The 23,366-nt window shown below is 41.5% G+C and overlaps 1 protein-coding gene across 2 annotated transcripts in view; it reads right to left on the bottom strand.

The window, feature by feature from the left end:
* Window positions 1-5,404: 5,404 nt before the first annotated feature.
* The window catches only part of mitd1 (MIT, microtubule interacting and transport, domain containing 1), a 50,050-nt gene continuing 32,088 nt past the window's right edge, over window positions 5,405-23,366 (bottom strand). Inside the window, exons 7-8 of one of the 2 annotated variants that reach the window (XM_070873048.1) lie at window positions 16,893-16,953; window positions 5,405-7,271 (exon numbers count right to left, since the gene is read on the bottom strand). In XM_070873048.1, the coding sequence (XP_070729149.1) occupies window positions 7,176-7,271; window positions 16,893-16,953 (157 nt within the window). In that variant the 3' untranslated portion in view covers window positions 5,405-7,175. The other variant, XM_070873049.1, reaches the window with a different exon arrangement.

Consider the following 23,366-nt stretch of genomic DNA (forward strand, 5'->3'; position numbering starts at 1 on the left):
TAAAAGTAGCAGTTGTGACTTATTGAAACTAATTTTGAAGAGAGAAGGTTCTTCTACTTTGGCAACCATAGTGGAGCAAATTGTTATTGCAGACCAGATGTTAGAAGGGAAATCAGTAACTTTTAGGGTAAAGAGGATCAAATATTGATAAATGCTTTTATTAGTAATACAATATATACTTTTTATATTAGCTTGTGAAAATATAACACTTCAGGCATCACAGAAACACAGCTGTGAACAGAAGATGGAACTAAGATGATACAGAAAGTTCTACTTCAGTAAAAGCAATCAAATGAAGTAGGTGACGGTTATTGGCAGTAATACTATGCAGCATAGGATTTCAAAGCAAAATGAATGGGCCAGAAACAACCAAAGGGTAGGGAGAAATACCAACAATGCCATGAGTGATAATGATTAACTGTTTCTTATATTTGGGTCTCTGTCAACTGACAATAGTACTAAGCTCTAGTATGGTCCTGACCATTGCTGGTGATTTGCTAGCTGCCTTGGGAGCCTTCAGAGTGGAATTGTTCAAAGCCAGTCCCACAGAACTGGACATCAGAGGAATGGTGTTGAAGGAGGGTGGTATGGTTGATTGTATTAAATGCCACAGTGAGATCAAGAAGGAGCAGGAGGGATTATGCACAGTGGTCATGCAGATTGCAATTTGTGACCTCGGACAGAGCACTCTCAGTTCTGCAAGCAGGTTGGAAGCTAGGCTGAAGGGATTCAAACAGGGAGTTTCTGAGGTAGATGGGAATGGACTAAGGTGATGACACTTTGGAGAACCATTGAGGTTTGAGATGGGGTAATGGCTAAAGGGGACAGACAGGTTGAAGTTGGGTTTTTTGAAGAGGGAGGTTAATGACAGCAGTTTTGAAAGGCAGGGGGATGGTGTTTCTGCAGAGTGAGGTGTTAACAATGTTGGTAAGCAAACTTGTCAATAAAGGTAATTGAGGGAGCTGGAGATCGGTGTCATGGAAGAGAAGAGATTGGAAAGGGGGGAGGGCAGAGATGAGAGAGAAACTGTAGAATGCCAGAGATAAGATAGAGTAGGTGTGGGACTGATTGGGAAAGGAGGGGACAAAGGCGGTTGCATTGATATCTCCATGTTAGAGATAAGGAAATCCACTTGGTGTTGGAAGGGAAAGATAGGGGTTTGATTAGTAAGTGCAGTTCTGGAATAGTGGAAGGATTTAGCTGAAGAAACAGAGGCAACAGAGTTTTTAATATGGTCAAGCCAGCTTTGATCAAGAATAACTAAGCCATTTGTGTGCAAGGTGCACTTGAGTTTGTGACCCTCAAACTTAAGGAAGCAATGAGGGAAACTACCAGGAGGAATAGCAAGGGTACAAAACAGGAAGTGATTAAGTGGGAAGGAGGGTGTCTAACACAAAAGTGAGCAAACAGTTCAACAACAGCAGAGGTGTTGATGGGTGGATGGCCAGAAAGGAATTGGAAGATTGAGAGTGAATTAGTGAACATAAGAAATAGGAGCAGGAGTAGGCCATTTGGCCCCTTGTGCTTGCTCCGCCATTCAATAAGATCATGGCTGATCTGATCTTGGCCTCAACTCCACTTTCCTGCCCGCTCCCCATAACTCTTGACTCCCCTATAGTTCAAAAATCTGTATCTCCGCCTTAAATATATTCAATGACACAACTTCCACAGCTCTCTGGGGTAGAGAATTCCAAAGATTCGCAACCCCTTGAGAAGAAATTCCTCCTCATTTCCGTTTTAAATGGGTGACCCCTTATTCTGAAACTATGCCTCCTAGTTCTAGATTGCCCCACGAGGGGAAACATCCTCTCTACATCTACCCTGTCAAGCCCCTTCGGAATCTTGTATTTCAGTAAGACCCAATGAGTATAGGCTCAACCTTCAAAAGACAACCCCTTTATCTCAGCAATCAGCCTCGTGAACCTTCTCTGAACTGCCTCCAAAGCAAGTATATCCCTCCTTAAATGAGTCCAAAACTGCACACAATACTCGAGGTATGATCTCACCAAAACCCTGTACAGTTGTAGCAAGACTGCCCTACTTTTATACTGTATCCCCCTTGCAATAAAGGCCAACATTCTATTTGCCTTCCTAATTACTTTCTGTACCTGCATGCTAAATTTGTGTTTCATGTACAGGGACCTCCAGATCCCTCTGTACCGCAGTATTTTGTAGTCTCTGTTTAAAAAAAATAATTGGCTTAATTTATTTTTCCTACCAAAGTGGATAGCCTCTCATTTTCCCACATTATACTCCATCTGCCAAATTTTTGCCCACTCACTTAAACTATCTATATCCGTTTGCAGATTCTTTGTGTCCTCCTCACTACTTGCTTTCCCACCTATCTTTGTATCATCAGCAAATTTGGCTACAGTATGCTCATGCCCTTCATCCAAGTCATTAATATAGATTGTAAATAGTTGTCCCCAGCACTGAGCCCTGTGGCACCCCACTAGTTACAGTTTTGCCAACCTGAAAATGACCCATTTAACCCAACTTTGTTTTCTCTTAGTTAGTCAATCCTCTATCCATGCTAATATATTACTCCCAACCCTGTGAACTTTTATCTTGTGCAGTAACCTTTTATGTGGCACCTTATCGAATGCCTTCTGGAAATCCAAATACACTACATCTACTGGTTCCCCTTTATTCACCTTGCTTGTTACATCCTCAAAGAACTCTAGCAAATTTGTCAGACACAATTTCTCTGTTACTACTTACTTAATAATGGACTCCAGCATTTTCCCAATGACAAATGTTAGGCTAACTGGTCTATAGTTTCCTGCTTTGTGGTTCACCTTTCTTGAATAGGGGCATTACATTTGAGGTTTTCTAATCCGCTGGAAGCTCTCCAGAATCCAGTGAATTTTGGTAGATTACAACTAATGCATCCACCATCTCTGCAGCCACTTCTTTTAAGACCCGAGGATGCAGGTTATCAAGACCAGGGGACTTGTCTGCCTTTAGTCTCATTAGTTTGCCTAGTACTTTTTCTCTAGTGATAGTAATTGTTTTAAGTTCCTCCCTCCCTATAGCCCCTTTATTATTAGGATGCTTTTAGTGTCTTCTATTGTGAAGACCGATACAAAATATTTGTTCAAAGTCTCTGCCATTTCCTTGTTTTCCATTATTAATTCCCCAGTCTAATCCTCTAAGGGACCAACGTTTACTTTAACTACTCTCTTTTTTTTTTTATATACCTGTAGAAGCTCTTACTGTCTTTTTATATTTCTTGCTGGTTTACACTCCCTCTTTTTTTTTAGTCGTTCTTTGCTGGTTTCTAAACATGTCCCAATCCTCTGGTCTTGTATGCCTTTGTTTTCAATTTGATACGATCCTTAACTCCCTAGTTGGCCACAGATGGTTCATCCTTCTCGTAGTCTTTCTTTCTCACTGGAATATATCTTTGCTGAGAGTTATGAAATATCTCCTTAAATGTCTGCCACTGCTTATCTTACTTTTCAATATATTTTCTCAGTCCACTTTTGCCATCTGTCTTCATACCTTTTTGTAATTGCCTTTATTTAAGTTCAGGATACTACTTTGAGACCCAAGTTTCTCACCCTCCAACTGAATTTGAAATTCTAACATATATTATCACTCTTACACAGAGGATCCTTTACTATGAGATCATTAATTAATCCAGTCTCATTACACATTACCAGATCTAAAATAGTCTGCTCCCTGTTGGTTCCACAGCGTATTGTTCTAAGAAACCATCCCGAATACACTCTATGAACTCCTCCTCAATTCCAACTCCACCTTTGCCAATTTGATTTGTCCAATCTATATGGAGATTAAAATCACCTATGATTATTGCAGTACCTTTCTTGCACGCCCCCATTACTTCTTGATGTATACTCTGTCCTCCAGTGTAGTTACTGTTAGGGGGCCTATAGACTACTCCCACGAGTGACTTCTTTCCCTTACTATTTCTTATCTCCACCCAAACTGATTCTACATCTTGAGCTTCTGAGCCAATATCATTTCTCACTACTGCACTGATTTCTTCCTTTATTAACAGAACTACCCCATCTCCTTTTCCTTTCTGCGTATCCTTCTGAAATGTCTCATACCCCTAAATATTCAGTTCTCACTGAGGAAGTCTAGGGATTGTTTTTCAGCAGTGGAAGTTAATGGGGTTTTGGGGAAGGCAAATATATGAATAGGAAGGCAGACAAGGAAGTGATTTAAAAGTAGAAAGGGGAGAGGTCACAAGATGGCAATGCTGGGACAAGGATCAAGTGTCTATGGATGAGAGCGTTTACGTGATGGGGTTCTCTGTTGGGTGAGATTGAGCGTACAGCAGGGCAAAGAGGTCAGGAGAGTGAACTAGGGGAGTTTGTCAAATAATCTAGGCAAATCAAAACCAGACACATTGAGATAATCAGATTATCTCGGGAATATACATTTGCAGAAGACTATGAAGCACATGTATTGAACAAACTCAGAACTAAACATTTACAGGGCACTTGTGCCAGATGAGGTGCATCCTATAATCATAAAAAAATGAGCAAGTAAACAGAATTGGGAATTAATAAATACTGTGCTAAAACTGAGGACTTGAGGATAGTGAATAATGTTTAAATATTCAGAAAAGGAGTAAGTTATTCATTTGAGAAATACTGACTAGTCAATTTAAGTTTGGAAATCGGTTAAATGTTTGGGCGGCTTCACGGGATTTTATCAGTGCTCATTTAAAGAGCATGGAGACTAAACTAATAGTCATGGCTTTAAAAGTTTGTTTTACTGGAGTTTTTTTCAGCAGGTATAATTTATTTGAATTTTCAGAAGGCATTCAGTAAAGGTCTAACTCCTTCGTTGATCCTCCACATACAAGTAGCATTATGTGTCATCCCCAGGAAGTATGGAATTCATAGTGACACTATTCTTTTTAAGAACTGCATGCCGTGGATCACTATGTAGATGAGATGATGTTTGCTGCTGTGCCATGAATAGGGCACATCTGAGCTGTGCTTGTCATTCTTTTTCTCCATGAGCAGCAGCTCTTTGTTTTTTCCTGCATAGAGTTTGTTTCTCACTGTTTGATCATCATTGCTTCTGTGATTCTGTGTGGTATTTATATCTGGCTTTGGTAATATGGTCAAAGCATTGCCTGTTGTGGCACTGGCCAGCTGATTCTGATGCCTAGTTCTTAGGTCCCAGCTGCTGCAATGTTTTTGGTTCCAGTAAAAGCAACAGTAGCTTGGACATTGGCACTGTTTGATCCAACCTAATCATCCATGACCACCTAGAATTGTGTTTTGACATCTTTGCATTTGATTTTTAAAAAAACTTTACACATAGAAACATAGAAAATAGGTGCAGGAGTAGGCCATTCGGCCCTTCTAGCCTGCACCGCCATTCAATGAGTTCATGGCTGAACATGCAACTTCAGTACCCCATTCCTGCTTTCTCACCATACCCCTTGATTCCCCTAGTAGTAAGGACTTCATCTAACTCCTTTTTGGTTTTCTTTCTCAGAAGCTGAAACTATCCTATTCTAGACAACTGACAAAAGTACCCTTGAGTGCTACCCAAAGCAACAATCTAAGTTGGAGTCTAATGTCAATCATAAGTCCCAACTGCAATTGTTCATGGTGGCCTATATAGCGGCATGAGCTTGCTCCACTGAACACAGTTGTGTCATTTGAGTGTTCTGTCATAGTAAGAATGGTTTAAGATCATGGCACTTCATTATCTGTGTAACTTTGACATGAAGGCAGCAGCCATTTTTGTAGTACCCTTTGCAAATGAACTTCTATGCAGTGGCCACATTGCCTTGAGAAGTTGCTATTTATGGCTTTATTCATTGCGAGGTGGACATAACTTTAGATTGCTGCTTTGGGCAAGACACACCAGTACTTTTCAATTGATATTCAGAGCATTCTGCGCCCAGGAATTGCAGTCTTGAGACTAACATTCTGATGAGGTTGTGGTATTAGTGACTGCAGGATGGGGAGTTCACAGGGCTTGGAGTTGCACACATGAAGCTTACAAAGTGGAGGCCTCCCTAGATGCCTGGTAAGTCTGATATAGATTTGTAATGCTGCATTTACCAATTTTACATACACTTGTACATTCTACAAAAAAAACTTTTATATCATGTATTTAGAAAAATATTTATTTCATCTGCCATTCCAAGATACACACCACCTGGAAGCAGATCCATATGAACAAAGGCTGCTAGGAAGCCAACCAAGATTTTTTTTTTGTCAAATGGCCTAAATCTCACACATGCTTTAACTCATTGGCCACTTGGAAAATCATGGAAGTGGGATGTTTTTAACCAGAGATTTTTTTTACAATTGTATTCATGTCATATAGCTTTATGGCCCAGTAACTCTAGGAATGAAGATGGGGGTAATGGTTCTTTACTCTAAGTTCCAATCTGACTTTTGCAAACCATAGAATCCACAGTGAAAATACATTTTCTTCCATATGCCACCTTTCTTGAGGAAGAAATTCTGAATGCAAGTACTGTACATTAATGTGATCTTATGATGGTTACTCACTACTTTTAACAATGGAGACATTGAATGGAAAGAAGCCAAATGAAACTGATGAGTCAGCAATCTTGGGTGGAGAAGAGAATGTAGGCTAATTAAGAATCTTTAAGACCAAACTATCTTCACTTGTTAAATTACTTGCATGTATGAAGATAAACCAAATAAGTTAATTTGCATTTAATTTTTTTTTTTACACTATGAATTATGTAAAGTTGACACTAGAATGTTTATCAATTATGCCATTAGAAGTGTCAGTTTGCTGTGTTCCATTTCCAAGGCTTTTGTAATCCATCTTCCCCGTCATTAAAACTGTTTGTGTTGCTCTAAAATATTGGTTCCTACACTATGAAGAGTACATAAATTGTTCAGTTACCATGCATAGGAATCAACATGGAGCTATGATAAGTGAGTGGTCAGCTTTTATCAAATGTATACTATAATAAACATTCAGAAAATCTTGTAAAGTTGTTGTACATTTAGCATTCAAAAAGTTACAGTTTGAATATTTTCAGTTTAATTTTGGTTAGAAAACTTTTGTTTGCTAGGTATTCAAGTGATAACTTCAACAATACAAAAACAGTAATACTTGAATTAAAAATCTTTGTTTCAGTTTTAGTACATTGCATAACAGAATAATAAAATAAACAGAATAGTAGGATCTCCAAATTATAAATTCTTTGTATGCTTGATATGGAAAATGTCCACTGTAGTTTCATGGCATTGTCTCAAGTCAAAGTCACAGTAACCAATAGAAAATCGGCCCTGGAAAAATAACATGAAAGTGATCTGAAGCATTGTCTGCTATTTCAAAAAAAAAGAAAACTTCACAACTTTCATTCATACTTAAAAGAAAATTCTGTTGACTGCGACATTCATATCTTGGCCAATTAGTTCATCTCGGGGAAAAAAAATTAAAACTGCCTCCACGTACTTTCTTGTGTAAAGTTTTATTATATTTCTAACTTGTCCATTGTCTCTGATTGCTTCTTGCTGTTTTAATTTTCATATATATTCTCTCACTCCGTTGTTATTTCCTCCTTTGCTTCTCACTTGCCCGCCTGGGCTTTGTCCTTTACTCAGTCCCTGTTTCTGTTGCCTGAGCGATTCAGCTAAATACACTTAATGGAAATTTATTCCATTAGTATCATGTTTTAGGATGTTTGACTATTATTTAGAGAAAGTTACTTTTAATAAGTTTTTAAAGCAAAGTGTATTATCAAATAAAGGCCCATAGCTGAAAGTCAATGTTAATGGTGGTTATTTTCCGAAAGACTAAACAATAAGCAATTTTTAGACTAGTCTCAGTAATTGGAAAACACCTCAAACATGGTTTTGTCAAGTCTTTGATCCCTATCTGTCTATGACCACAGAAAGATAAAATACAGATACCAGCAGTTATTCAGGTCTTGGAAACAAATGGTGGATGAGTGAGAAGGCATCTTGTTTTAAGTCAAGTAACGCAATCCACTAATGGTGGGGAATTGTGGTATATGCTTTACATTGTATTATTACGTGAAGATATTTTGTACTGATGAATAAAGTGAGTTTTTTCTGTTCAACCTACTGTGAAATAAAGTAGTTTATCGATGCATATTAAGTGTCATCTCTTGAAATGTTTATTCAGTCCACGTTTGGAGAGATGGAAGAAGCACACAAGTCGAAGGTAATACTATGGTTTTGCTATTGTAAAGTAGATACATGATAGTGTGAGTCAATTCCCATAAAATGAAAATGCTTAGGCCACTTACAGAAGTGATTGATGCCACTGCAATCAGAAGTTAACTACAGCAGATCCAAATTTGTAATCACTAGTGCCAGCAACCTGGGATACTGAGTTATGTTGGTTATAAAGACATTTCAAATTAGAGAAAATTTTAAAGTGAACAAAATCAAGGCAGTAAAATATAAAAACGTCAATCAAGGCAGAAATTGTGTTGGCAATTTGAGGAAAAAAATAAGGGGCCCAAGTTTCCACACACACAAAAACGGGCGCCCCTCCGAGCTGGGCGCCTGTTTTTCGTGCCTAAAACGAAACTCGCGATTCTCGAGCGCTTTGCAGCTCCTTGTCTGCCTGGCGCAGCGCCCAGGGGGGCGGAGCCTACACTCGCGCCGATTTTGTAAGTGGGAGGGGGCGGGTACTATTTAAATTAGTTTTTTTCCTGCCGGCAACGCTGCGCGTGTGCGTTGAAGCGTTCGCGCATGCTCAGTGTGAAAAAAACATTGGCACTCGGCCATTTTTGTAGTTCTTTGTAGCTGTTTAGTTTTTGAACATTTTTTAATAAAAGTACATTGCCATCAGCACTGAGGCTTCTTGAAGCAGTGAGAAGGCTGCAGGAAGCCTCAAAGTTGAGGCAGCCGTTTCCCGACGACCTCCCCCTTTTGCCGTCGGGAAATGGCTCCTCAATTTTTGAGGCTTCCTGCAGCCTTCTCTCTTCCCCGCCAGCCGTCTGGAACGGCTCCCCCCCCAGCGTTCGGTCGGCCCCCTCCCTGCCTCTCCTCCTCCACCCCCCTCCCTCCCCGCGTTCGGTCGACTCCCCTCCCGTTCGGTCGGCCCCCCCCCCCTCCCGCGTTCGGTCACGGCTGCCTCGTTTTGTGACACTGAAGCACTTTCACACAGGTAGGAATATGGTTTATTTAATCTTTTCTTTGCTTATAAATGTTTATTCAGGTTGGATTTATTTGTATAAGTATAAATAAGGATTTATTGTAGAATTTAATGAGTTCCCCTCCCCCCACCTCGTTCTGGATGCCTGATTTGTAACCTGCGCCTGATTTTTTAATGTGTAGAACAGGTTTTTTCAGTTCTACAAAAAATCTTCACTTGCTCCATTCTACTTTAGTTTGGAGTACATTTTCACTGTGGAAACTTTGAAATCAGGCATCAGTGGCCGGACACGCCCCCTTTTGAAGAAAAAATTCTGTTCCAACCTCGAACTGTTCTACCTGACTAGAACTGCAGAAAAGAAAATGTGGAGAATTGCGATTTCTAAGATGGTCCGTTCTCCACCAGTTGCTCCTAAAAATCAGGCACGAATCATGTGGAAACTTGGGCCCAAGGATAGAGCATTCTAGTTAGAAATGTTGAAATTAAAAGCGGTGTGTTTTTGCTAGGAACAGTGAGAATGGGAACAACTTGAATTCGAGGCTATTGAAAAAGAAAATCAGTGTTCGCATAATTTCAATGAGGGAGAAAGAACTTTGATACTCTTCACCTGAGAGAAACACATCAGCTGGTCTGGTAAATGGGGTCATGGAATGTAGGGCCCACCATTTTATTAAAGCTAACCTCCTTCCAAATTTTAAAGAGGAGGATGATACCAGTTTTATCCAGGCTTTTGAATTGTCGCCACAAATGATTGGCCCAACTACATCACAATGTAGAAAGAATTTGGAGAAAGAATTTTAATGGGTTTTTAAAAGTTTATTCAACATGTTTAAAAAGGACACCTAGATGAAAGTTGGTTAATATGGTAATGGAAAGAAGATCCAAATTTGCAACAGGGATAATTTTTTGACATTGTGTTGCTGGTGGAGAGCCTCACCTGCTAGGCATCCAGAGTAGAAATTCAGGCGTACACTCTGCATGATTTTTTTTTTTAACCATTTAAATTAATATTGGAAAATAGTGTGCAGCGCTTGTCAGGACCAAAGTCTGAAAATTACTTATGTCTCTTTCTGATCTCCCTTTTTCTGCTTCTGGTCCCTTTGTGCTCCGAGTCACACTTTTACCTGATCTACCTCCATTCATGTCTTGTTCATTAATAAGCAAGATACAGAACTAGGTGGGGCTTTCCCAATCTTACTTGGGATGTGAAGCTGAATTAATCTCACCAAAAGGAATCATAAATTAGGATTTCAATATGCAGAGAAGGCAGAGCTACCTTCCTGGAGAGTTTGGGTTCTTTCTGTAAGAACAGGCATAAGGAGATGCAATTTTGGCAGCACTGGCCATGAGAGGAAGTCAGGCATATTACACGAGAATAAAAATTAATTTGTTGCTGATCTGTGCAACTTCTGACATGAAGTTGTGAATGAAAGAGAACTTGCTTTATCCTATCTGGTGTCTGCCAGAAACTTTGCACTTTAAATCCCCTATTCTATTAGTTCTCTGCTGTTTGTTCACACTGAATCTGTCTAAGTGCAACCTCGGTGCTCTGAGCAAACCAAGTTCCAAGCATTATCCATCACCTAATATTGTCTGCTTATCAACCCCATTGCTGCTCTAACCCTCACCTGCACCACCTTCATCTCCATGCTTGACTTCTCCAACTCTCTCCTTGCTGGCCTCCCAAGTCTCACGCTGTGCAAACTCCAACTCATCCAGAACTGTACTACATTTTTTTTTTACTTACTTAGAGCTGCTCACATATTGACCCAGATTTTGTGTTGAGAATAGCGGTGAGGCTAACAGCCCCTGGCAGTAACTTCCGGAGTACACACATGCACAGTTAAACGTGGAAATCTGGAAGTTGCAGTCTGAGTTACCCTCCTGCACCACAGGCTGTGCTATAACAGTATTTGCCAATAGACTTACCATTGAAATCAATGCAAGGGTATGAAATTGCAGTAATTACCCACTAAACACAGCAGAAAACAATTGGGGCTGGTGCATTCAGCTGTAAGTGAATTTTTAATGGTGTGATATGTCCTAATTGCCAAACAACCTCTCTCGCATTGAAATTTGAATTTTACAAGTGTGGAGTCTCATTCCTTCAGAATTTAATGATGAGATTTTAAAACCTTTTTTTTTTTTAAACCTGGTTCTCATCTTTCATTCCTAGTCTTTATTTTGCTTTCTGTACATCATTTATGCTTTCTAGTTTATATTGTGTGTCAGGTGAGGATTTTTTAATCTGATTGGTTGAAGAACCACGCTGTTGCTTGCATTGCTCATAGATGCCACAGATCCCCTGTAGAGGGCGCCACGCTGGATCAGACGCCTGATGACACCAAGTCTATGCTCAGAAGCCCACAAAACCTCTGGGCAGTGTCAGCATGATGAATGCCGGGTGCCAGTTCTTCAATGATTGATTGCAAAATCCAGGCCATTCTGTTAGTGGTGGCTCTTTGTCCCCATACACAATGATTTCAAAATCCCGAGGCTTAGAAATCTCTCCACAGCCTTGCTCCATCTTACGTTGGCAACATCTTTCAGAAATACAATCTAGCTCCTCCTCCCACAACCATACAATTAGGAAAACCTTCAGCCACTATGTCCAGAACTTTGGGATACTGTTCTTCAATGCTCATGGCTTGCTACATCTCCATGTATTCAAAAGCCTCCACAAAACCTGCTTCTCTGACCACAGTTTCAAACACTTCCACTCTCCTCCCTTCTCCTTCTCCTCAGTGTCTAATCCCTCTTGTGAAAGACTATGGGACAGTTCTCTCTATGTGTGCTGTGCAAGTTGTTCCATCTCATATCGAGGGTACAATACAAGAATCTCAAGGGTTTTGGAAGCATGCTCTTAATATTTTTGCATAAAATAAATGGAAACTGGATGGAAGTCCAGGATGTGCAGGAGCTGAATTAGTACTGGTAGACACAATCGGTAACATCATGGGGGGGAAATTGCAGTCGGAGGCTTCCTTCATATGAACACCTCCGACCCGAAAAAAATCTATATGATTCCAATCGGATGCCTAGATTCGCTGCGCAGGGCATAGGGAGATGACTGAGGTACGTACAAGCTGGAGTCACGTGGACCACCAATCACTGCAGTATTCTCAAAAATGGGAACTCCATTTCTACGAGTTCCCATTACTATCAAAGAATCATAAGCCCTGAAATTCCGGTCGGAGGCTTCCTTCGGATGAACGCCTCTGACCCGAAATTTCTCTACGAATGTACCTGGTGGTCCAGGAGGAGCCTTGGATTCCGGTTGGAGGCCGCCTTTTCCTGAGTATCGCAGCGCGTCCACGTCTTCGAGGTACGGACGGAGAAGCTGGAGTCATGTGGGCCTAGACCACCAATCACGGTACAGTAATCTCATTGATAGTAATGGGAACTCCGATTTTACGAGTTCCCATTACTATCAGAATAACCCCCTAAAACACCCAAACATAACAAAAAAAAACATCTCATTTAAAATTAATTGAAATTAAAGTTAATTAAATGTTTTAGAAAAAATATTTTAGGGGGATTTTTTAAAAATAGGGTTTAAAATAAACTTACCTTAGTGGACAGGGTTTTTACGATTATAAAAATTAAATTTATACACATTTTATGTCTTAAAATTCTTACGCTGGTAAAAGTAGGCTATGCGCCTGCTTTTACCAGGCGTAAGAGTTTGAAGGACATTTGCTGGGCAAGAGATGGGCAAATATCCTAATCTCGCCCGTGCAGCTGTCCTTCTGAGGATGCGGAAGATCTGTCGAGATATCTTGACAGATCAGAAAAGCTGTTTTTTGGTGCATGCGCATTGTGCGCCGAAAACCCACTTTTGTGAGGCCTCGCCGGGTCCATACGTATTCTGTACGGACCTGGCAAAGCCGGGATTTCAGGGTGAATCATAGAAATTTACAGCAGGGAAGGCAGCCATTTCGTCCCATCGTGTCCATGCCAGCCGACCAAGAGCTGTCAAGCCGAATCCCACTTTCCAGTTCTTGGTCTGTAGCCCTGTAGGTTACAATACTTTAAGTGCACATCCAAGTATTTTTTTAAAATGTGGCGAGGGTTTCTGCCTCTCCCTCAATCATAGGCAGTCCCTCGACATCGAGGAAGACTTGCTTCCACTCTATAAAAGTGAGTTCCCAGGTGACTATACAGTCTCTAGTACGCCAATTACAGTCTGTCACGTGGGACAGTCACAAGAAATAGGAACAGGAGTAGGCCATACGGCCCGTTGAGCCTGCTCCGCCATTCAATAAGATCATGGCTGATCTGATCATGGACTCAGCTCCACTTCCCTGCCCATAACCCCTTATCATTTAAGAAACTATCTATTTTTGTCTTAAACTTATTCAATGTCTCAGCTTTCACAGCTGAGGCAGCGAATTCCACAGATTTACAACCCTCAGAAGAAATTCTCCTCATCTCTGTTTTAAATGGGCGGCCCCTTATTCTAAGATCATGCCCTCTAGTTCTAGTCTCCATCAGTGGAAACATCCTCTCTGCATCCACCTTGTCAAGCCCCCTCATAATGTTATGGGTTTCGATACAATCACCTCTCATTCTTCTGAATTCCAATGAATAGAGGCCCAACCTACTCAACCTTTCCTCATAAGTCAACCCCCTCATCTCCGGAATCAACCGTGAACGTTTTCTGAACTGCCTCCAAAGTAAGGATATCCTTTCATAAATATGGAAACCAAAACTGAATGCAGTATTACAGATGTGGCCTCACCAGTACCTTTTTATATAGCTGTAGCAAGCCTTCCCTGCTTTTATACTCCATTCCCTTTGCAATAAAGGCCAAGATACCATGGGCCTTCCTGATCACTTGCTGTACCTGCATACTATCCTTTTGTGCTCCATGTACAAGTACCCCCTGGTCCCGCTGTACTGCGGCACTTTGCAATCTTTCTCCATTTAAATAATAACTTGCTCTTAGATTTTTTTTTCTGCCCAAGTGCATGACCTCACATTTGCCAACATTATACTCCATCTGTCAAATTTTTCCCCACTCACTTAGCCTGTCTATATCCTTTTGCAGATGTTTTGTGTCCTCCTCACACATTGCTTTTCCAAACTTGGCTACGTTACACTCAGTCCCTTCTTCCAAGTCATTAATATAGATTGTAAATAGTTGGGGTCCTAGCACCGATCCCTGAAGTACCCCACTAGTTACTGGTTGCCAACGAGAGAATGAACCATTTATCCAGACTCCCTGTTTTCTGTAGTTAGCCAATCCTCTATTCATGCTAATATATTACCCCCAACTCCATAAACTTTTATCTTGTGCAGTAATTTTTTATGTGGCATCTTGTCAAATGCCTTCTGGAAGTACAAATACACAACATCCACCCTGTTCGTACATCCTCGAAGAACCCCAGCAAATTTGTCATTGAAGGAAAGGGTGGGTGGGGAGTCTGGTTTGCCACACGCTCCTTCCGCTGCCTCTGCTTGTTTTCTGCATGCTCTCAGCAATGAGACTTGAGGCGCTCAGCACCCTCCCGGATTCCCTTAGGGCAGTCTATGGCCAAGGACTCCCAGGTGTCGGTGAGGATGTTGCATTTTATCAAGGAGGCTTTGGGGGTGTCCTTGAAACGTTTCCTCTGCCCACTTGGGGCTCGCTTGCTGTGTAGGAGTTCAGAGTAGAGCGCTTGCTTTAGGAATCTCGTGTCGGGCAACGGAGCTGGTCCAGTGTGGTCAGTGCTTCGATGTTGGCCTGATTGAGAACACTGACGATGCATCTATCCTCTCGGGATTTGCAGAATCTTGTGGAGACATCGTTGGTAGTATTTCTCCAGCAATTTGAGGTGTCTACCGTATATGGTTTGCGTCTCTGAGCTACACAGGAGGGTGGGTATCACTACAGCCCTGTAGACTATAAGCTTGGTGCCAGATTTGAGGGCCTGATCTTCAAACGCTCTCTTTCCTCAGGCGACCGCTGGCGCACTGGAGGCGGTGTTGAATCTCGTTCAACTGCCTCTACCACCCTTTCAGGCAGTGAGTTCCAGACCCCCACTACACTCTGGGTGAAGAAATTTCCCCTCAAATCTCCTCTCAACCTCCCAAAATCCATGTACCCTGGTTGTTGACCCCTCTGCCAAGGGAAACAGGTACTTCCTATCCACTATCCAGGCCCCTCATAATTTGATACACCTCAATGAGGTCTCCCCTCAGCCTCCTTTGTTCCAAAGAAAAAAGACCCAGCATCCCCAATCTTTCCTCATAGCCAAAATTCTCCAGTCCAGGCAACATTCTTGTAAATCTCCTCTCCACCCTTTCCAGTAATGTGGTGACCAGAACTGCACACAGTACTCCAGCTGCAGCCTAACCAGTGTTTTATACAGCCCAAGCATAACCTCCTTGCTCTTGCGTTCCATGCCTCGACTAATAAAGGCAAGTATTCCAAATGCCTACTTAACCACTTTATTTACCTAGCCTGCTACCTGTGGAGATCTGTGGACCTGCACTCCAAGGTCCCTTTGTTCCTCTATACTTTTCAGTGTCCTAACATTTAATGTGTATTCCCTTTCCTTGTTAGCCATCCCCAAATGAATTACCTCACACTTCTCCAGATTGAATTCCATTTGCCACTGTTCTGCACACCTGACCAGTACATTGATATCTTGCTGTAATTCGCAGCTTTCTTCATTATCAACCATACAGCCAATTTTAGTGTAATCTACAAACTTCTTAATCATACCCCCAACATTCAAGTCCAAGTCATTGATATAAACCACAAAAAGCAAGGGACCTAGCACTGAGCCCTGCAGAACCCCACTGGACACAGCTTCCAGTCACAAAAACATCCATCATCCATTACCCTTTGCTTCCTGCCTCTGAGCCAATTTTGGATCCAACTTGCCACTTTGCCCTGGATCTCATAGGCTTTTACTTTTGTAACCAGTCTGCCATGTGGGATCTTTATCAAAAGCTTTGCTAAAATCCATATACACTACATCATACGCACTGCCCTCATCAACCCTCCTGGTTACCTCCTCTCAAAATTCAATCAAGTTAGTCAGCCACGACCTTCCCTTAACAAATCCATGCTGACTCTCCTTGATTAATCCATGTCTTTCCAAATGAAAATTTATCATGTCCCTCAGGATTTTTTCCAATAATTTTCCCACCACTGAGGTTAGGCTGACAGATCGAGTAATTATCGAGTAAACTGAAACACAGCATAATAAAAAAATAAAAAAAACCTCATTTAAAATTAATTGAAATTAAATGTAGATATTAGAAAAAAAAATATTTTGTGGAATTTTTTTAATAGGGTTAAAAATAAACTTACCTTTGGACAGGGTTTTTAATATAAAAATTAGTGTTTAAATGTAATTTTTATATGTTTTAAAACTCAGGCATAAAAGTTTGAAGAACATTCGTTTGGCAAGATTTGGGCAAATAGCCCAATCTCTGCCACGCGAATGTCCTTCTCCTGGGGATGGATGTGTCAAGAGAATCTTGACAGATTGGAAAAGCTGAATTTCGGCGCGTGTGCATCGTGCCCCGAAAACCGGCTTTTGCGAGGCCTCGCTGGGTCCGTGCGCACTTCATACGGACCCGGCGTGGCCGGAATATTCGGCCCATTGTGCTTCAGATATGGGGTCATTTCTACTGTGTGTTCATTCACATATATAGTTGAGCTCAGTCACATGTCACTTTTTCAATATTTCATCAGCATTCTTGTATAAACAAAATCATTCATTTGGAATTAATTTCTAACTGGTCTTAATGTTCAGACCCTCCCTCATTAACTAGAAACAAACCTGAGTTTTTTTGAAGTAATCTAGTCCTCTTCCAATCTTGATCATCCACCCATTGTTGAATCTGTGACAGATAAAACATCTTACTCACAAATACAGACTCTAGAAAAATATTGTTGCTTTCTGAAAAAGAATGAAATACATAATAGACTTTCTAATGTTCTCAAAAGTTTCAAATATTATACATTCACAATACAACACATAGGGCTTAAAATTCCCCAGCCTGTCGTTATTTGATAAATAACAATTTTAGTGAATAAATGAGAACAAAAATTGCCATTTAAGGGGATAAATTTGGCCACAAAATATGCCCGTCATTAAAAAACGGCATTGCACGATGATTCGTGTTAAAAACCACAATCTCGCCAACTTTAGCCCGAGGCCTATCAACGGCAAAAATATTGGCCCCGGGAGGGGAGAAAACACATTGCAAAAAACAAAAACACAAAACATTTACAAGACCCTTAACTAAATAATTGCTGCAAAAGAATTAAAAACTTTAACTAACTTACCTTTTTTGCAGGTCTTCCTCCTTACCAACGTTTCTGAGGCTGCAACGCTTGCTTTTCTCGTGCGTTTTTATTTCTTCCCAAAAATGGATCGCTGAATGGCCAAACTTGGGCGGTTCAGTTTTTTTTTGCGTTGCACATTGGCGATTTGCTTTTTGGCGATATTTTGAAAATGCCATAAGGTTTGGGGAATCTTGTGCACTTCATTTTAAAGGTGAAAAAAATCACGTTAAAACATGTGTTCGGTTGGGGACATTCTAGCCCTTCGTACAAAAATGTTTTGAAAACAACATGAAATTATCACCTTGTAAAAGAGCTATTATACTTCACATTTGGAAAAAAAATTAATCCAGAAACTTACCAGTAAACTTACCATTCCAATTGTATTGAAGTCATTTTATATAAGTTGTATTAGGGAATGAAGAATAAATGCTGTGGCATTGCAGAAATATACTACTATATTGAATATATTTCATAAAAGTATAGAGTGTGATGTCCAAAATCCATGAACGAGTCCGTTCCGGATTCACAGTATTTCTGGATTTCAGAACATCTTTGCCTGGACCGAAGTTGTCGGGAGGGGGAGGAGGGGTCAGTCGGGCCGCCAGACGTCAGGGAGAGGAAGGTGTCAGTCGGGCCGCCAGGAGTATCGGTCAGGCCGAGGCCAGGGAAGGGTCGTGGGTGGGGGCGGTCGGGCTGAGCTGCGGAGGGAAGTCGGGCCACCGGAAATAGGGCGTGTTGGTCGGGAGGAGGAGGGGGTGAGCGGTCAGTTGGGCCAAGGTCGGTCAGGCCGCACGAGGTCAGGGGGCGGTCGGAGGTTGGGCCGAGGCGGCCGAAGCCGGGGGGAGGTCGGGTCGAGGCTGGGGGAAGTCGGGTGGCTGGAGATCGGGCTGCCGGAAGCCGGGGGAGGTCGCATTTTGGAACATTTTCTGGTTTGCGGACAACCCCGCCAAAGATCGGCCCAGTGAATGGATTCTGGAACTCTGGATTTTGGACGTTGCACTTGTATTTACTAATTTGGGGCACATTTAATTTTGTTAGTCTGTTGCTCATTTCACTTTAAGGGTTTGCGGAGGAAGGAGAAAGAATGGGAGCAATATTAGGGTTAAGTATAGCTATGATCCTCTAAAGTAATGAGCGATGTACTTAACAATGTAGCTAAAGCCAACAAGGTATTAGGTTATAGTAATAGAACCACACAGTATAAATCAATGGACACCATTTTGACACTACAGTGCGCTGGTCAGATTGCATCTAGGGTACTGTGCCTAGTTTTAGTTCCCCCACATGATGGGTGTAAGGGGACTAAAGAATAAAGGGTATGACATAAAATCAGGTTAAAGGGCGGAGCTCGTACTTGTGTGCTTATCTTTAAAAACTGCAGACCAAGTTAGAAAAGCCAGAGCAAGGTTAAAACTCTAGAACAACACATTCCAATAGACTGAAGTCGGCTCCACATGCTATGGGGAGATGGAGATGCAGCCAGTCTGATAAGAGTTAACGAATCAATGTAACTCCGCTGATTAGTTGTAGGCCAACCGGTGGTCGTAGATGATTGTACATGAGGACCTCACGCCTTGGAAACTGTATAACTGTGTGTGAAACCATCATTCGGGGAAGGTCCTGTCTTAGGTGGCTAAGACTGTGATGCTTCCCCTGCATATGCTTGAATAAAGATCGTAAAGTGAATCCAAGGTTTCGTCTGAATGATTCCGTGGTCGTTATAAGGGCTGGTGTCGATTCCTTATTTCAGGGAATCCACCTTGAAGAGGTCTTTTTACCCCAACAATGGGTGATATAGTGGCCTTGGAAAAGGTCTAGAGGAGAGCTGCATGAATGATTCTTAGCTTAAACAACCTCAGCTATGCTCAAGAAACTTAGTTTATTTACTTTAGAGCATCACTGACTTAGAGATGACCCGATAGAAGCTTATAAAATAACTAAAGGGATGGATAGCATCCATATTGATAGATTATTCCAGTTTGACAGATTGGGGAGAACCAGGAGACATTACTTTCCAGGGGACACGAATGTAAATTGTGCAAGAGTTAGAATAGACTGGATATTAGGCAGAGGTTCTTTTCCCAGAGAAGTGTGAGCCTCTGGAATACATTGCCAGCTGGTGTGGTGGATGCTGACTCTCTCTATGTGCCTTCAAGAGCGAGTTGGACCGGTTCCTGACTGGGACAGAGATCGTATCATAAAGTAGGTAAGTGTCTTTATAGATGATACTTTATAGATCACAGAATAGTACAACACAGAAGGAGGCCATTTGGCCCATCGAGTCTGCGCCTGCTCTTTCCATTCCCCCGTTCTTTCCCCATATCCCAACAATTGTTTTCTCCAAGTATTTATCCAATTCCCTTTTGAAGGCTACAATTGAATCTGTGTCCACCATCATCTCAGGCAGTACATTCTAAATCCTAACCATTCATTATGTAAAAAGATTTTTCCTCATAACGCATCTGGTTCTTTTGCCAATCACCTTAAATCTGTGCCCTCTGGTTATCAATCTTTCAGCCATTGGGAACAGTTTCTCTTTATTTACTCTATTTAAACCTTTCATGATTTTAAACACCTCTATCAAATCTTCTTTTAGCCTTCTCTGCTCCAAGCTTCTCCAGTCTATCCACTAACTGGAACCATTCCAGTAAATCTTTTCTGTACCCTTTCCAATGTCTCACATCCCTCCTAAAGTGTGGTGCCCAGAATTGGACACAATACTCCAGCTGGGGCCCAACTCGTGTTTTATAAACTTCCCGGCTTTTGTACTTGATGCCTCTATTTATAAAGTCCAGGATACCATGGGCTTTATTAACTACTTTGTTAACCTGTCCAGCCATCTTCAAAGATTTATGCACAAGCACCCCCGGGTCTCTCTCTCTTCTTGCACTCCCATTAAAATTGTACCATTTAAGCATGTATTGTCTCTCCTCACATTTTGGTAGGAAGAATATCACCTCACTTTTCTGCATTGAATTTCATCTGCTATGTGTCTGCCCATTCCACCAGCCTGTCTACGTCCTCTTGAAGTCTATTGCAATCTTCCTATATTACGTTTCCCACATTACAACAGTGACTACACTCCAAAAGTACTTCATTGGCTGTAAAGCACTTTGAGATGTCCGGTGGTTGTGAAAGGCTCTATATAAATCTAAGTCTTTTTCTTTCTTTCCTCACTTTTTACTACATTTCCAACTTTTGTGTCATCTGCAAATTTCAAATTGTGCTTGTAGCCCCATATCCAAATTATTAATGTACATCAAAAACAGCAGTGGTCCTAGTACTGAACCATGGGGAACCCCACTGTATACATCCATCCACTTGGTCCATGTGATCTCCTACACAGGTTTTGATCAACTGAGGGGTCAGAGAGGAATTTTATGGAGCATTTTTCCTCCTATTAGCCCTGTTTTATTGCCTCTCCTAGGAGATTACATGGCTGCAGGGGTGGTTGAGATGTGGAGTGGGGGGGGAGCAGGGGGGAGGGGATGGTAAGGGAAGTTAGTGTTCAGCCATGATGGTCCAAGCATCGTGGTGTGTGGCAAGCCTGATGGATCAGCTGGTCTTTTCCTGCCCGTCAATTTTATATGTTCCTAAAATCAAATCTGTCCAATCTAATTGTTGTGCATTGCCTCATGTGTCAATTACACAGCAGCACGAGCTGCTGGGGGCAAGAAGGCAGGCAGTCCTCAAATTTTGAATTTAAGACTTTGGATGAAGAATAAGGAGAGAACATATGAAATAGTAAAACTTTTAAAAGGAGTAGAGTTAGAGATTCAGATGCACATATTTTAAAAGTAGGACAAGTTAATTAAGCTATAAAAAGCAAATGGGATCCTAGGTTTTACAAATATTGGTACAGGTATACAGTAAAAGTAAAGAGATAATGCTAAACTTATATAAAACATTGATTAGGCTGTAGTTACAATAGTGGCCAGTTTTGGGGGCCTTACTTTAGGTAAGATGTCAGGATCATGGAAAGGGGCAGAAGACATTCACTAAGGTAATATTAGAATGAGAAACTTTAGTTATGAGAGCAAGTGATAGCTCTTTTCATTAGAATAAAGGTTAAGAGGAGATCTGGTACAGATATTCAAAAATAATGAAGTATTTTGATTGGGTAAATAGGGAAATACTATTTCCACTGGTCACTAAATAGAGGGCACAAATTTAAGATCATCACCAAAAGAACAAAAGGAGGTTAGGAGATTGTTTTTTTTTTAAAAACACAGGATTTGGGGCACAGAATTCCACAAACAATGATGGACATAGATTTATAATAGTTTTTAAAAAGGAAGTGGATAATTATTTTTGAATTTTTAAAAAAAAAGGTATGTGGAACGGGCAGCTCTTACAGAGAGGCTGCACAGGTGCAATGAGCCAAATTATCTTGTTCTGTGCTGTAATATTCTATGGTTCAAAGATTCTAGCATTCCAGTTTGTTAATTTCAGAACAGTTCCAAGTTCAAATTGCACACAGCATTCAATCACTGAACTGTATCAATTCATTGTCAGTTTTTTGGCCAGGAGCATAGAGGGAGCACTACCTGCAGGCAATTCCAGGTTCCACATGTATGCTGACAACACCCAGCTCTACCTCTATTGGCCCCTTCACTATCTCTCAATTTTCAAACTGCTTATCCGACATCCAATACTCGATGAGCAGAAATTTCCTCCAACTAAATATTGTATTTGGCCCCTGCCACAAACTCTGTTCCCTAGCTACCAACTTCATCCCTCTCCCTGGCAACTGTCTGAGGCTGAACCAGACGGTTCGCAACCATAGTGTCATATTTGATCCCGTGATGAGCTTCCGACCACATATCTGCGCCATCACTAAGCCCACCTACTTCCACCTCCGTATCATTGTCCGACTCTGCCCCTGTGCTTTAGCTCACCTGCTGCTGAAACCCTCATCCATGCCTTCATTACCTCTAGACTTGACTATTCCAACCCACTCCTAGCTGGCCTCCCATCTTCCACCCTCCATACATTTAAGCTCATGAAGAACTCTGCTGCCTGTATCCTAACTTGCACCTAGTCCCATTCACCCATCACCCCTGTGCTCGCTGCTCTACATTAGCTCACGATTGAGCAATGCCTCAATTTTAAAGTTGTAATCCTAGTTTTCAAATCCCTCCGTGGCCTCGTCCCTCCCTATCACTGTAATCTCCCCCAGCCCTACAACCCTACAAAATATCGGCGTTCCCCCCAATTCTGGCCTCTTGCGCAGCCCCGATTTCAATTGCTCCACCATTGGTGGCCGTGCCTTCAGCAGCCAAGGACCCAAGCTCTGAAATTCCCTCCCTAAACCTCACCCCTTCTCTACCTCTCTTTCTTTCTTTAAGACGCTCCTTAAAACCTACCTCTGACCAAGCTTTTGATCATCTGCCCTAATATCTCATGTGGCTCAGTGTCAAATTTTGTTTCATAATGCTCCTGGGAAGTGCCTTGGAATGTTTTACTATGTTAAAGATGCTATATAAATGCAAGTTGTTGTTTTTGAAGAAATGGCAAAACCAGAATTTTATTTTGTGTTCGATAATCCTAGGGGAGTGTTAATGGCGGTTTTGGAGGCACACATGCATAGAATTACATAGGATATGCAGCACAGAAACAGACCATTCGGCCCAACCAGTCCATGCAGGCGTTTATGCTCCACTCGACCCTCCTCCCGTCTTTCCTCATCTAAATCTATCAATATTACCGTCTCCCTCATATGCTTGTCTAGTGGGGGACTATTTTATATTGATGGCCTCTAGTTTTGCTCTTCTCCAGAAGTGGAAACATTGTCTCTGTATCCACTCTAGCAAAATCTTTCATAATTTTAAAAACCTCTTAGGTCACCCCTCAGCTGCCTTTTTGAGAGAGAAGAGACCCATCATGGTCATCATTTCCTGATATGTATACCCTCGCATTTCTGGTATCATTTTTGTAAATCTTCTCTGCACCATCTCCAGTGCCT

This window comes from Pristiophorus japonicus, unplaced genomic scaffold (assembly GCF_044704955.1).
Source record: "Pristiophorus japonicus isolate sPriJap1 unplaced genomic scaffold, sPriJap1.hap1 HAP1_SCAFFOLD_409, whole genome shotgun sequence".
Classification (NCBI taxonomy): Eukaryota; Metazoa; Chordata; class Chondrichthyes; family Pristiophoridae; genus Pristiophorus; species Pristiophorus japonicus.